This window comes from Xylaria bambusicola (assembly GCF_022495145.1).
Source record: "Xylaria bambusicola strain CBS 139988 unplaced genomic scaffold F5B22scaffold_1, whole genome shotgun sequence".
Lineage (NCBI taxonomy): Eukaryota > Fungi > Ascomycota > Sordariomycetes > Xylariales > Xylariaceae > Xylaria > Xylaria bambusicola.
The window spans coordinates 420,483-432,931 of record NW_025953554.1 but is presented as its reverse complement, the minus strand read 5'-3'; the positions used below and the strand labels follow the sequence as shown (position 1 = coordinate 432,931).

The following is a 12,449-nucleotide window of genomic DNA, read 5'->3' as shown; positions in this document are numbered from 1 at the left end:
CTAGGGCCTAGTTTTCCCATCAACAATGCAGCAGCACGATACTATCCTCTACAAGCGATTGTATATCTGTTAACCCTCAAAAGTTATGCCCCTCTATCTATCGCAGGATTCATGAAAACGATTCACAATACACCATACAGCAGACCAATTTTTATCGTTAGTCGTGAGACTTACGAGACCGGAACTGGATCTCGTCACCAGCCCTGTTCACCCTGTTCTTCACACGAGTCCCATACTTCACCTGACGAAGCTTCCTCAAAATAATATGTTATCATTGCATCTCAAAGGATGTTGAGCTGTCGCCTAGAGAGCGCTTTGGCGTGTTTTCCATCTCTCTTTCGTGGCCGAGGTTTTGGCGTGTTGGGTGAGTTGCCATATCCGCCATTTCCTGTTCGCCTTGGACACCCAGAGGGTCGTGGCTCTTTGCGGGGTCTCCTTTATCCGACCCCCCAAATAAGCCGCGGCCGAGATCTAGGCTTGTGACACCATCGCGAATCTTGGCCAGATTCACCGCAAACCCGCGCGGCGAATCAGCGCTAGCGCTGTGTTTGAGGGTTGCGGGACTCTCACGGTCCGTTGTGAGCACTTCATGAGCTGACTCTACCCCTGTAAGCACACTTCGACTGGTCGGCATGCTTGGAGGTTTGGGGCTCGCGGGAGGCTGCGGTGACCTACTACCGTTCTTACTCGGAGATCCGGTAGGTGTCATTGCGTAGCTGCCTATTCTTTGCTCATGTGCTGCCGCTTGGTCCAGATATCCGTTCATCTCGGAGTCGGATCGGCCGAAGCATTGTGCCCACCACCGCACATCCCCCAGCTTAGGAAATAGCAATCGCTCGCGACCGCTTTGCCGATCATCAATTGTGGGATCATATTCCGGATTCAGAAAGTCGTGTTTCCGTGATAAGAAGTAATCCCATACCGATCTAGTTCTTCGGTGGACGTGAGCATCCATGCGTTGCTTTTCGTTATTATATAGGAAAGTGCCATATTGGCCCGCATGAAGATGGTACAGAAGGCGACGAAGGAATCTTTCGTTGAATTCAAACCGAGTTGGGTGCTGTCGCAAGAGTTGCCATGTCGCATCGAGGAACTGGTGAAAAACGGGAGATATTTCGTTAGGGCGCGTGGTTTCTGTGATAGGAGAGGACTCAGATGACCTCTTGCCCTGCGTACTCTCGTCAGGGGGCGAGCCTGAACCATCCACATCAGCGTCACTGCTTGATTCCTGATTTCGGCCTCGATGGAAGAATCTTTTAGCACCAGCAATCGCATTTTCGAAAGCTTCGCCCGCCCGACCATCGGGCTCTCCAGGCTGCATAACTGACCCAGCCATGGCATCTCGCTCAATAACAAACCATTTCTCGTGTCCGAGTGGGCCAGAGCGCTGTTGGAACATATGCCCAAATGATAACCAGTCTTTCTCGACTAGCACAATGAAACCGTCTATTGTGCGATAAAATGGATCGAGCATCAGTTGAGACAGTGCTGACAGTTGGCTCGTGCGATCCCATCCATCTGAACAATGAATTAGAACGTGAGAATGATTAATACCCACTTGTCGTGCTATCAAAGCTGACCCATCCAGAACCCCTCTTATGTGCTTAAGCCAGTTGCTCTTTATCAGTAACTCGCGGTTTGGAGGTAATTTTGAGATGTCGCCATCCTTGATAGCTTCTATGACAGTATTGAGAGATTCCCTCATGACGTGTATGTTGTCGATATTCAAGTAGGCCTTTTTTGCGAAAGGGTAATACTCCATGTTTTCTGAACCTTTCCCGACGACTTGCATTGCAAGAGCATTTATTGTAGGTCGCGCATCTACAATCAGATTACTCTGCTGCGCCCCGTATATTCGCCTGCCTGTTTGGGCGTCATGGTTGGCTTCGCTACTAGCAATGAGGTCATCCTCCAGACGTTCAGTATCACTTGCCTCTCCTTCTAAACTAGAAGCTCGGAGATCAATCTGACTAGATGAAGGACTTGGCTCTGTTGTATCTAGAGTAGGTACCTCAAGGCCATTGAACTCGACCGTAGCCGAAGCAGAGAAGCAAGCACTGACGAGTTTCTCATCTTGTATGCTACGATTCCCTCTAAAGCCGACTAAGGGCTGAGAGCTTCGGGTAATGGAACAATTATTGAGGGAGTGTAGATACGTTAATACTGGTATTCGGGCCCTAGACCGATAAGGACCAGCGTACTTGATGACATTGTCGGAAATTTTGGATGGGACGACAAGCAACGCCGGATATGTCGGAGAGAAGGTATAATCTTTGTTGATCAAAGAGATCCTCCAGCCCCTGTCCACCGACTTCGTACTGATGCCCTGCCGCCTGAATTCGGCCCTCGGATCATAGAGACTCCAGCCATTAAATGGCTTCTCGACCTTGAGAGGCTGGTAGCTGAAAGCATACAGCTTCTCTACAGACCCCAGTCGGCAGGTCCTAGCACGGATGCGTTCGAAGGCTTCTCTAGCGTGTAACTCATTCGCGAAAAGGAAGTTTATCAAGGTGAAATCTCTTCCGCGCAATCGTACGGATGAGGGGCGTCCAGTGACACTGGGACAGGGTCTGAAAATACAGTGCGATATGATGGGGTATGCGATGTAAGACTCCCTGTACTTTGGAGCATTCGGAGGAGGGGCGGCGCCGTTGGGTGGCGATATGGGGTGACAGAATATGATGTGGTGGTCTGTAAGACGTAGTTCGCCCGAATATTTATCGCCAAAGCGAATGGCGTCAACGTTGGGGATCTAGGCAGAAGCGGAGACAGTAAGCACGGATCCCAAGGACGAGGCGCTCTATCAGAGCACATCTGCTGGGACAAATCAAAAACATACAGGGTCGGGCAGCATCTTTGGCGCTGTGGCTAAGGCTACAGCAATGCGATCGATCAAGTCGTCTACGGCGGGTACTGGCACGGTCCGGGGTTTCGGAGGTCAACAGCACATTTGGTCGGCGCCGATTGCGGACTTATCATGTACCGCGGTTGACGATGGATTTGAAGCACTCGGCGTGGTTGCGGGGATTTGATAGTGATTATGAAGGCGGATGTTTAAGCACATATCTGTATGAAATGACATGAAATAAGACACTTTTGTCGGCGATCTAGGTACCTAAGTTTGGGGTCGTTGTGTTGATACCTAACCTAGTGTGCCATGTTGGATTGTCTGATCCCAGACAAAGTGGACAAGGGCATCGTCTGGACTGTTGAAGCTGAATAGTGGTGACCTGGCAGCCAGCGCTCACTCGCCCGTAGCAAGCTGCAAGTAGCTAGCTGATCACAAGGCACGAGACGAGGCACAAGGCTGAAGGGTCAGGGCGAATAGAGATCAGAACACTTAAAACATGACCTAGGTAGGCTGCAGCGCTGAGATCGCTGATACCGACGTCACATGAAAACCACTTGAGCGGAGGAGGAGGTGTGGAGAAATTGGGAGGACAGAGGAGGAGGTACCTACAGTAAAGTACCTGGGTACAAGGTACCTGGGTATCCATAAAAAGGGCGGTTTACAGCGGATCTGCTAGCAGGTACCTAGATACCTCTGTGTATGGGTGGACAATAGATATGACGACCCCTTAATTGATCACCCAGGTTTACAAGAAACGACATTTTACTATGCCTCAGACAAGTCAAACCCAGATTTCACCATATAGAGCACATTACGACAACCTAACTGAAATTGAATCGGAATAGGTACTTGCACTCCCCTTTGATTATATCGTCCTATCATATCTCCGATGGAGGTCTCATACAAGTCTTGTGGAAGAGTGCTTCACACCGAGCACTTTTCATAATGTTGCCTGTAGTGCCCATCTCGCGTTCGAACTCAGCTTCTGCCTTTTCGGATGCCGCATTCCCCTGTCCGTCGCCAACATGAACGTGGCTCAGGTAGCCATGCCCAGCCGGTGGCTCGTAATGGTTGAATACCTGGGGGTTGACCACCAAGCATCGCAACTCACCCGCTCGGCAGTGTGCCGATAGACTCACATCAAAAGCTTCATCTGCCCCTGTGCCCACCAAACTCAAGACTTTCTGCGCGCTGCTCTTGGTCACACCGTATCCAAAAGTGCACACGGTCTGTATAGACGTCTGCACCAGTCGATGGTTCTCCGCCAACTTCTCACGCAAAAATTGCTTCGACCATCCCGAGTAGAGAGCCGTCTCGCATCGGGAATAATCGCCGTATGAGCGCGGCTCCGGCATCCCGTCGGCAATCAACGAGCCGCAATGCCCGAGCCATAGGACATCCCACTCGGTGCCGTAGGGTGTTGTGTCTTCGGCCGACGTCCCCGTATGAAGCCGGACGTTGTCTGATATTAGTTTTGTTTGCTCTTTGATCCTTACATCCCAATCGACATCGTCCTCTACGATAAATGCAGTTGTTAGCTCCGAGGCGACAACGTATTTGAGTAGATCAAGATGTGCCATCCACTGCATTTCGCTGAGGTCAGTAATCATTCTCAGGGCGACGTAGACGGAATTTAAGGGACTCTACATGCTCCAAGGAATGCTAGTCATCTTGAGGGGGAAAGTCCGCCCACGCAAGTTGCTATAGGTGGAAGAGTATGCTCCAAGAAATACATACCGCCGTAGCCGACCCAAGACGTGGCAGAGTTGCACCTTGCTCTTTGCCAATGCTAGCAAACGCACTGATAAGTTCCGGCGGGTTGCGGGGTTGAGGTGGTATAGTGATCTGTAGACCGGTAAGCTGTGCGGCGGCGTCAAGACCTCGAGTGCGCCAGCTCGGTCCAGTTGATAGGGCTAGGATCTTATGAAACTGCTCTTCAGGTAAGTAACTGCTAGAAAGCATATCGTTAGATGGCATACACCAAGGGTTCCATTAGCTGCCAGGTCTCTTGGTGAGATATTCGACATGGCAGCCAGTGGCAACAGCTTAGCATGATCTGTGGTCTGAAGGGATCGAAATACTAATACTATAGCAATCAAGGCGAGGCTCAAAAGAACGAGATATACACGCCCGCGTGGTATGTTCTTGTGTATTAAGGGAAGCATATTAAACTTGGCAAGTTTGCCAAGGCGAAGGAAGTATTGGATGAAGGGTTGAATGGAAGTTATCATGATTAGTTGACGTTAAAATTTGAGTTAACAATTCCTCGAAACACGCCACAGCCTATATCATAGATTTGGGACCTTATTATACCTATAGGCTTAGGGATTTCGCAAGGAAGCGCGGATAATAAATTCAAATAGTTGGGTTACAATTCGTGTTCGTTGGGGGCTGAGGTCATTTGTAGACCCCTACAAGCTGTTGGCCGCAAGCGCACACCATCAGACCACAACCCCAGGATTGGCTGCGTCCCAATTAGGCTATCGACCACCCTGTCTGAATTCATGTCGCAATAAGATCTGGGAGTTTTGGTGAAGCAACATGCCCTCGTACCTGACTGGATACACCACTCTCTGAGGCCAGCCTCGTGTATCGGCATTGTAACAACACGACGGATGACAGCTAGGAATTGAATCCGTTATCAATGCAGTGTGAGATGAGGACTAGGCCGAAGTATGAGTCCAATGATACCACGGTGGCACCGTGTTGGTGAAAATAGATGTAATCGAGATAACATGGGGAGAATCGAACCCCCCGGAATCTGGTCATGGGAGAAACGCAACTTATTCTACTTTCAGATTTGAGCCGAGTTTCTTTCACAACAACAACAACTTGCAAAGAGTGATTAACAACTACATCGGCAATGAATATGATTATTCTCGCGTTCTTGGCTGCTGCATGCCTAGTCCTTAGTCAAGACAACAGACCTCCAGACCCAAACAATCATTTTATCTATCCTCCACTACCAGGCCCCCAATTCAGCAATGATAACACTGTCTTCAGCTCGAACATCGCCTTCATAGTGGGCCAACCGCAAAGCCAACCGTGGAAATGGGTGTCTAATATGAGCAGTATGATGATCATCCTGCAGCAGGAAGGGAATCCAGAATCCGTCCAGCAATATCAACTTACTGGTCAGTTCTTCGTGGTGTCTTGATGTTGTGATTCGAGATATTCCTATTTCACGTTCACTTGACTGACTGATACGTACGCAGACTGCCAGCCCGGTGACAATGATTTCATATACTGGGATGGAAATATTGGTGATATCGACTTGAAGAACGGGACCCAGGCGTTTCTCGAAGCTTTCAACTGCTCCGATCCAGGCAGTACGCCAGTGTTCTTCTCGCACTACATCAACCTAACCGACCATTCCGCATCAGAAAGCACCTCCATTACGACATCCTCTACCCTAACTCGTACTGTAAGCTCGATTCAGTCCATGGTGATCAGCACGAGTGCCCCGGCTGTGGCTTCCCCAACGTTAACTTCCCTCTCCTCTCCTTCCACCCCCCCTTCTACCTCCTCCTCCTCCAATGCCGCAGCTATAGGTGGCGGTATTGGTGGAGGCATCGGCGGCGCTATCGTGATAGCTGCCATCATATTCGCCCTCATAAAAATGCAAAAAGGGAAAAGCCAAACGGATCAGACACAGAGGGTGATCGTTCCCACCCGATGGGCCCCTCATAGCGAGTACTACAAGCCCAACTACCCATCGTCAGGGCAGACAATGTCATACACGCCGCCATTACTGAATTCGGATATAGGTTCAACTTATGAGCCGGAGCGGGCTCACAGCACAGGATATGTCACTGGAGTCAGCGAATTGCCGTCTGATACAGCGAGAGGAAGCTAGGTGCTTAAGGAGTAAATGCTGGTATTGTATAACAACGAAATCACCGACCATGTATTGTAATCTCATTAGGGGGCTTGACGTTTGGTGTTTGATGCTTGACATTTATATCTTTCATGTTAGCTGCTGGGTGGCTTTTTACTCATTCATGTATGCCGGATTTTTGGATATCCTGATACCTTCCCAGAAGTATGTCATGTTTTTTTATAACTGAAGCATTTAGTTTGCGAGCAGACATCGAATTAAGAGATATTTCATGTTTATCGGGGGCATAACGGTTGGAGAGTACGATGAAGATGCAATACATAGGCACATTTTATGCCTAGTGATCGAGGAGCTTCCAGAGAAGTCAAGCTGTAATTACTAAACATTGCGATCCATCATCAAGCAACTATTTTCGAGTTCGTTGCACGCATTGATAGAGACTGTTGTAAAGTATCTAGTGGAAGCTTGCTCAACCAGAGCCTCAAGCTTCATACATATATTCCAGGAGGTGGCTTAGTCTCTTGAAGCAGGGGGCACGTAGCGCTACCTGCGCCACAGCAGATAAGTACGTACCAATGTACCAAGAACAGATAGCGGCAGCGAGCACCACACAAATCTGAGCCCTAAGCCAAAAATCCCCTACCGCCAAAATTCCAGAACAGTGCATGCGTCACTGTCCAGCTACGGTACGCCCGTCCCTCCACCAAAATTACATTGACTCTCGAAATTTCTCGTGAGACTGCTAACTACCGCCAACCCATCGCCCAACCATCGGATCGACCAACCGACCTACCATTCCTCCCACCTCCACAACGATTCGAGCAGTCAATCCAGAGGGAAATCAGTCAAGATGGCCACAGCCGGAACTCAGATGTGAGTCGAATAGATCTCTGCTATGTCATTGCAATGGGCACAATTGCCGTGGCGCTGCCCCTCCAGGAGCAAGTTGCGTGCATCCCGCGATATATGATGCATATCTACACACACCCACAAGACCTCCCACAACGAGCCAAAGCTTGCGCACATTTCGCTGACCAAGTCCTTCTTCCTCCGATTATAGCTCCAAGCGCAGAAAGTTCGTAGCCGACGGTGTCTTCTACGCCGAGCTGAACGAGTTCTTCCAGCATGAGCTCGCCGAGGAGGGATACTCGGGCGTCGAGGTCCGCGTGACGCCCACCGTCACCGACATCATCATCCGCGCCACCCACACCCAGGAGGTTCTCGGTGAGCAGGGTCGCCGCATCCGCGAGCTGACCTCGCTCATCCAGAAGCGCTTCAAGTTCCCCGAGAACAGCGTCTCGCTCTACGCCGCCAAGGTCCAGAACCGCGGTCTCTCCGCCGTCGCCCAGTGCGAGTCGCTGCGCTACAAGCTCCTCAACGGTCTCGCCGTCCGTCGTGCCTGCTACGGTGTCCTGCGCTTCATCATGGAGTCTGGTGCCAAGGGTTGCGAGGTCGTCGTCTCCGGTAAGCTGCGCGCTGCGCGTGCCAAGTCCATGAAGTTCACCGACGGCTTCATGATCCACTCCGGTCAGCCCGCCCGCGACTTCATCGACAGCGCCACCCGCCACGTCCTCCTCCGCCAGGGTGTCTTGGGTATCAAGGTCAAGATCATGCGCGGCTCCGACCCCGAGGGCAAGGCCGGTCCTAGCAAGTCCCTGCCCGATGCCGTCACAATCATCGAGCCCAAGGAGGAGGCCAACGTCGTCCAGCCCATGAGCCAGGACTACGGTGCCAAGGCCGCTCAGGTCCAGGCCCAGGCCGAGGCTGCTCGTGCGGCCGAGGAAGAGGGCGGTGAGGAGGCCGCTCCCGTCGAGGGTTAGAATTGAGTCGGTCGGTGCTGGACTCCTCAATATACCTGAACCCTCTCTAGTGGTGTTAGAAACGAACGGGTAAAGAAAACGCAGATTTTCAATCTCAAAAAGGGATGGAAGTTGGGACAAATCTGCTAAACGGCAAACTTTTCGGCGTCTTGATCATTTGCATTGGCACGGGAGGGAAATTCAACGAAATGAACCTGAGAATCAGACACTCTGGATTGTTTTTAATGCATGAGTTGTATGAAGTGTGTTTTCTCTGCTACTGTGATAATTAGTAGATGAAACCACGTAAACCACGATAGGCAATCAATTCATCAGAGTGAATGAAGATAGATGTATACTTTCATTGTTACGATTGGTCTGAATGTGTAAGTTGCGATTGTTGTCGAGGCAAATGATAAGTCAAGCCAAGAGGCTTGCTTTAAAACTCGTAGCATTCTTGAATATCTCTAAGTATCTATATATTACATACAATCGGCTTGACCGAATAAATGGATGGATGAGCATTATTTATTTTTACATTTACATATCCCAGCAAGTCTGTGCATAACACAGAACATCCACCATGCAAGGGACCAAGGCACGAAAAACGACATATGACTGGCTGATTTGTAGGGGGTAATTAACATACATATAACGGCAACCAACACAGCTCCTCCAGGTGCGTTATAAATTCCCAGCTGGTATGAACTATAGCTTATAACTTCACTTCACTTCGCTTTGCTTGACTTCACTTCACTCTACTTTCCTCTACTTTCCTCTACTTTACACAGCCACAAGTTTGACACCAACAACACCATCTTAACTTAATTTAACATCAAATCTTCCAGTTCTCAAGCTGTAAATAACATCTTCATTTCCACAGCCCCAACTAGAAAAGCAAGCAAACAAGCAATCAAACCCCCAAAAATATAAGATAATATGTCCCCAACCCGGAACGCCGATATATGAATTCCAAAAACCCTGGTTTGTCATGTTCCCTTCCCCTTCTTAATTCTCGCTTTCTTTCCCGTCTCATCTCATTTGATTGAAGAAACACCCACCCTTCCTTCCCCTCTTAACTCTATACTCATACACCCTCCTTTCTTTTGGGAGGGAGGGAGGGAGGGAGGGCTGAAAATGTTTCTCCCCGGCGATTATGTATAGATATTGAGGGATGGGCATCTCAAGCCGGGTCTTTTAAATTCTCGAGACCAAAAAAACGAAAAAAAAAACGTTCAAACCATAAATACCGTTTCATGCGCGATTTCTCGTCGGATAAAGGGGGGGCCGTTCTAATTCGTCGATAAATAAATCGCTTTGGGGAGGGGAAATATACAATGCGGTCGGGAGGGGGAACGTTTCTGCGTAGGTAGGTGACGCAGGGGAAATTTCATTCTTTGTTTAGATATAAATGGGCCAGCATGCAAATCTAATTGCGATTCTCCATCTCGATCGTTTCGTAGGCTCTTCCGGCACGCCCGTTCATCCCATTCATCCTTGAAGTACTCTTGTGATCATCATCGGGTAGTTCAAAGCCATGTGCTTGTTCTTCGTCATACGCACGCATCAGACCCTCTCTATCAGAGTGACCTCGGCTTCCTATACTAGCTCGTGGATCTTGACTGCGCCTAGATTGCATGCTAAGGCGAGTCTGGATGCTTGATACCATATCGGTGCCGATAGCATCAGTACCCTGGCCGGCAAGCATCTTCATTCCATCTGGATCCTTCCGGGAGAGGTTGAGAAGGTAAACACCAGCAAAGGTGATAAGGAACCCAGAAAGGAGCGAAAATGTTCCGATGATATCTGTTGTATTGAAACCGGAGAAGAGGATAAAGGAAGCGATGAGGGTGGCTGTTGTAAATGTGACATAGTACAATGGGTTCACGCTGGAATCTTGTTAGCATAAATCCGAAAACCGTGAGCTGCTATCGCATTTGGGTTGCTGTCATACATTGAGGTAGGGAACTGGCTAAGTGCCTTGTTGAAATAGTTTAGTTGTGTCAGAATGCAGCCACCCGTGACGATCATAAAGACGTAGGTCGACGCGTGAGTGAATTGGTTATTGCCGGCAAAGGTGAGCTTAAGCGCGATACCGAATGCCTTGATAGACATGACGGAGACAGAGCCGACGGTAGAGCAGATCGACATGTAGACCAGAGGATTGCTCCTACCGTGGATGGGCGCAACTTTGTAGATCATGACGACAGCGAAAATAGCAACGATGACAGAATAAATCAGGAATCCTAGCCGACGGATTAATTTGCGTTCCGGGTGCTAGAAGCCTGGTATAACCGATTTCTTACCTGGTCGAAGTGCGTACTGCAAGATCTGGTCAACAGTTTCGACTTCCTCATCAGGAGGCGCGTGAAGCACGATAATAAGAGCACCAAGGAGACAGATGGCGCAGCCGAGCTTTCCGAGCACTCCCAACTCTTCCTTCAAGAAATACGAGCCTAGGACAGCGCCTATTAAAACAGCCAATGCGCCCAATGGCGTCACTAGAATCGCAGGGGCATAGGCGTATGCGGCGAAGTTGAAGAGTTCCCCAATGACCACTATCTGAAGTCAGTCTTGGGGCCATCGGAGATCCAAAAAGGATAGACACTCACTTGTCAGACTGCCAGCCCACCATGTGGCATTCAGTAGATACTGAAACCCTTCTCCATTGAAGCCATGCTTTTCTTCCGTTTGTATTAAACCCTGGCTTGAATTAGCATGGTCGCCATCGCTAGCAGCTGTGGCTAGAAGCATCGTATGACGAGCGCCAACAAGTTCGGCTTTATCATACCTTCTTTGTTATTACGAAGCTGACGCCTGTGGTAAAACTGAGATTAGTTGAGTGGTTGGCGAAACGGGGATTACATGGACTTACCGAGCACCAAACTAGAGGAGACGGCCAAAGCTAGCCCAATATATCTGCCGCAGATTCCATGTCAGTCTACATTTTAGAAACGGCCCGAGTGCGGAAGATGACGTGGAGGTCGAGGGATAACGAGGGTGAGTTTGGGCGCGCGCTGTGACGAAAGATGGTCGTACTTATCGTCTATCATATTGAAGGAGATGCGCCAGGTGGCCGGTAAAGAATGTAGTCACGGGAACAACAAAACGAAAGTTGGGGTTTGAGTCTGCAAACTCGCGCCGGGCGAGGCAGGCGGCGGAGAGGCCTCGGGGGTTTGATGCGCTTCGATCAACTATATGCCACGGTTGCCACGGTGGCTCGACACAGCGGTAGACGCGAGCTGGGTATGGTAGTCGGAGGGGACGACTAAGTAGCCGACTGCGTCCGGGTCGGGATGTAGAACGAGCGAGGTGGCGTAGTACAATGTCGCTGTTGGTCGGAATTGGAGTGCGATGATTCGACTACTCAGGTGTGGCCATGGGCAGTTCAGATCCGGGGGACTGGTTCGATGAGCGAAGGAGGATTGGTAGAAGACGACGACGACGAGATGGGCTGGCGACAGAGAGGGTGGTTTGCGACAAGAGGATTAACCATTAACCTAGACCAAACGAGTCTGGAGGTAAGGATCAGCAGCCAGGTCAGAGAGGGTTTAGGAGCGTGGACTCTTGAGTAAGTTGGCCGCGAAGCCAAGTTGCTTTGTGCGGTACCTCTACTACGACGCTGAGGTACGAGGATCATAGTATAAAATGCCGCCTATAAGCCACCTATAAGAGGTATCTAGATGTACCCGAAGCCAAGGTGACCGACCACCTGGGCACTGATAGCCACCTGCAGTGATTAGGTGCTGCCTGTCGCGCCAAGTTGGGTGATTAAACACCTGAGTTAGGTACCTCCATACCAGTATGTACCTACATAGGTACAGATACTTGGATACGCTACACTAAGCTGTGTGCGTAAACCTCGGCTCTTTCCAAGTAGGTACTTGAAGTATCTATTGAAGTATCTACTGAAACATGTGGACTGTAGTACCTAGTATACTTAGGAACTGTATGGTAATTT

At 49.7% G+C, this 12,449-nt stretch overlaps 5 protein-coding genes across 5 annotated transcripts; 2 read left to right on the top strand and 3 right to left on the bottom strand.

The window, feature by feature from the left end:
- On the bottom strand, positions 1-3,063 carry F5B22DRAFT_6162 (protein-tyrosine phosphatase-like protein). Its single transcript, XM_047975572.1, has 2 exons — positions 2,840-3,063; positions 1-2,752 (listed from the first exon to the last, which is right to left on the bottom strand). Exons 1-2 carry the CDS (start codon positions 2,852-2,854, stop codon positions 272-274), a joined length of 2,496 nt encoding a protein of 831 aa, XP_047836220.1. The 5' UTR covers positions 2,855-3,063; the 3' UTR covers positions 1-271.
- Positions 3,064-3,560: 497 nt separating this feature from the next.
- Positions 3,561-5,235, bottom strand: F5B22DRAFT_582508 (glycosyltransferase family 25 protein). Its single transcript, XM_047973304.1, has 3 exons — positions 4,831-5,235; positions 4,589-4,780; positions 3,561-4,434 (listed from the first exon to the last, which is right to left on the bottom strand). Exons 1-3 carry the CDS (start codon positions 5,080-5,082, stop codon positions 3,730-3,732), a joined length of 1,149 nt encoding a protein of 382 aa, XP_047836219.1. The 5' UTR covers positions 5,083-5,235; the 3' UTR covers positions 3,561-3,729.
- F5B22DRAFT_582505 (uncharacterized protein) lies at positions 5,225-7,130 on the top strand. Its single transcript, XM_047973303.1, has 2 exons — positions 5,225-5,985; positions 6,067-7,130. Exons 1-2 carry the CDS (start codon positions 5,715-5,717, stop codon positions 6,705-6,707), a joined length of 912 nt encoding a protein of 303 aa, XP_047836218.1. The 5' UTR covers positions 5,225-5,714; the 3' UTR covers positions 6,708-7,130.
- A 26-nt stretch (positions 7,131-7,156) lies between these two features.
- On the top strand, positions 7,157-8,690 carry F5B22DRAFT_5874 (ribosomal protein S3). Its single transcript, XM_047973599.1, has 2 exons — positions 7,157-7,562; positions 7,750-8,690. Exons 1-2 carry the CDS (start codon positions 7,540-7,542, stop codon positions 8,507-8,509), a joined length of 783 nt encoding a protein of 260 aa, XP_047836217.1. The 5' UTR covers positions 7,157-7,539; the 3' UTR covers positions 8,510-8,690.
- A 1,009-nt stretch (positions 8,691-9,699) lies between these two features.
- On the bottom strand, positions 9,700-11,708 carry F5B22DRAFT_5831 (magnesium transporter NIPA-domain-containing protein). The gene is made up of 7 exons (XM_047973341.1): positions 11,528-11,708; positions 11,364-11,407; positions 11,280-11,305; positions 11,101-11,191; positions 10,795-11,046; positions 10,443-10,734; positions 9,700-10,377 (listed from the first exon to the last, which is right to left on the bottom strand). The coding sequence occupies exons 1-7, from the start codon at positions 11,539-11,541 to the stop codon at positions 9,918-9,920; spliced, it is 1,179 nt and encodes a 392-aa protein (XP_047836216.1). The 5' UTR covers positions 11,542-11,708; the 3' UTR covers positions 9,700-9,917.
- Positions 11,709-12,449: the final 741 nt, after the last annotated feature.

Bases quoted from the DNA above. Each gene is read 5' to 3' on its own strand.
- F5B22DRAFT_582508 (XM_047973304.1), bottom strand. From the start codon at position 5,082: ATGATAACTTCCATTCAACCCTTCATCCAATACTTCCTTCGCCTTGGC. The intron at 4,781-4,830 runs GTATGCCATCTA...CCTGAAGAGCAG, and splicing joins CAGCTAATGGAACCCTTGGT to TTTCATAAGATCCTAGCCCT. The intron at 4,435-4,588 runs GTATGTATTTCT...AGCGAAATGCAG, and splicing joins GTCTTGGGTCGGCTACGGCG to TGGATGGCACATCTTGATCT.
- F5B22DRAFT_5874 (XM_047973599.1), top strand. From the start codon at position 7,540: ATGGCCACAGCCGGAACTCAGAT. The intron at 7,563-7,749 runs GTGAGTCGAATA...CTCCGATTATAG, and splicing joins GCCACAGCCGGAACTCAGAT to CTCCAAGCGCAGAAAGTTCG.
- F5B22DRAFT_5831 (XM_047973341.1), bottom strand. The intron at 10,735-10,794 runs GTAAGAAATCGG...TCCGTCGGCTAG, and splicing joins GCAGTACGCACTTCGACCAG to GATTCCTGATTTATTCTGTC. The intron at 10,378-10,442 runs GTATGACAGCAA...ACAAGATTCCAG, and splicing joins AGCCAGTTCCCTACCTCAAT to CGTGAACCCATTGTACTATG.
- F5B22DRAFT_582505 (XM_047973303.1), top strand. From the start codon at position 5,715: ATGAATATGATTATTCTCGCGTTCTTGGCTGCTGCATGCCTAGTCCTT. The intron at 5,986-6,066 runs GTCAGTTCTTCG...ATACGTACGCAG, and splicing joins CCAGCAATATCAACTTACTG to ACTGCCAGCCCGGTGACAAT.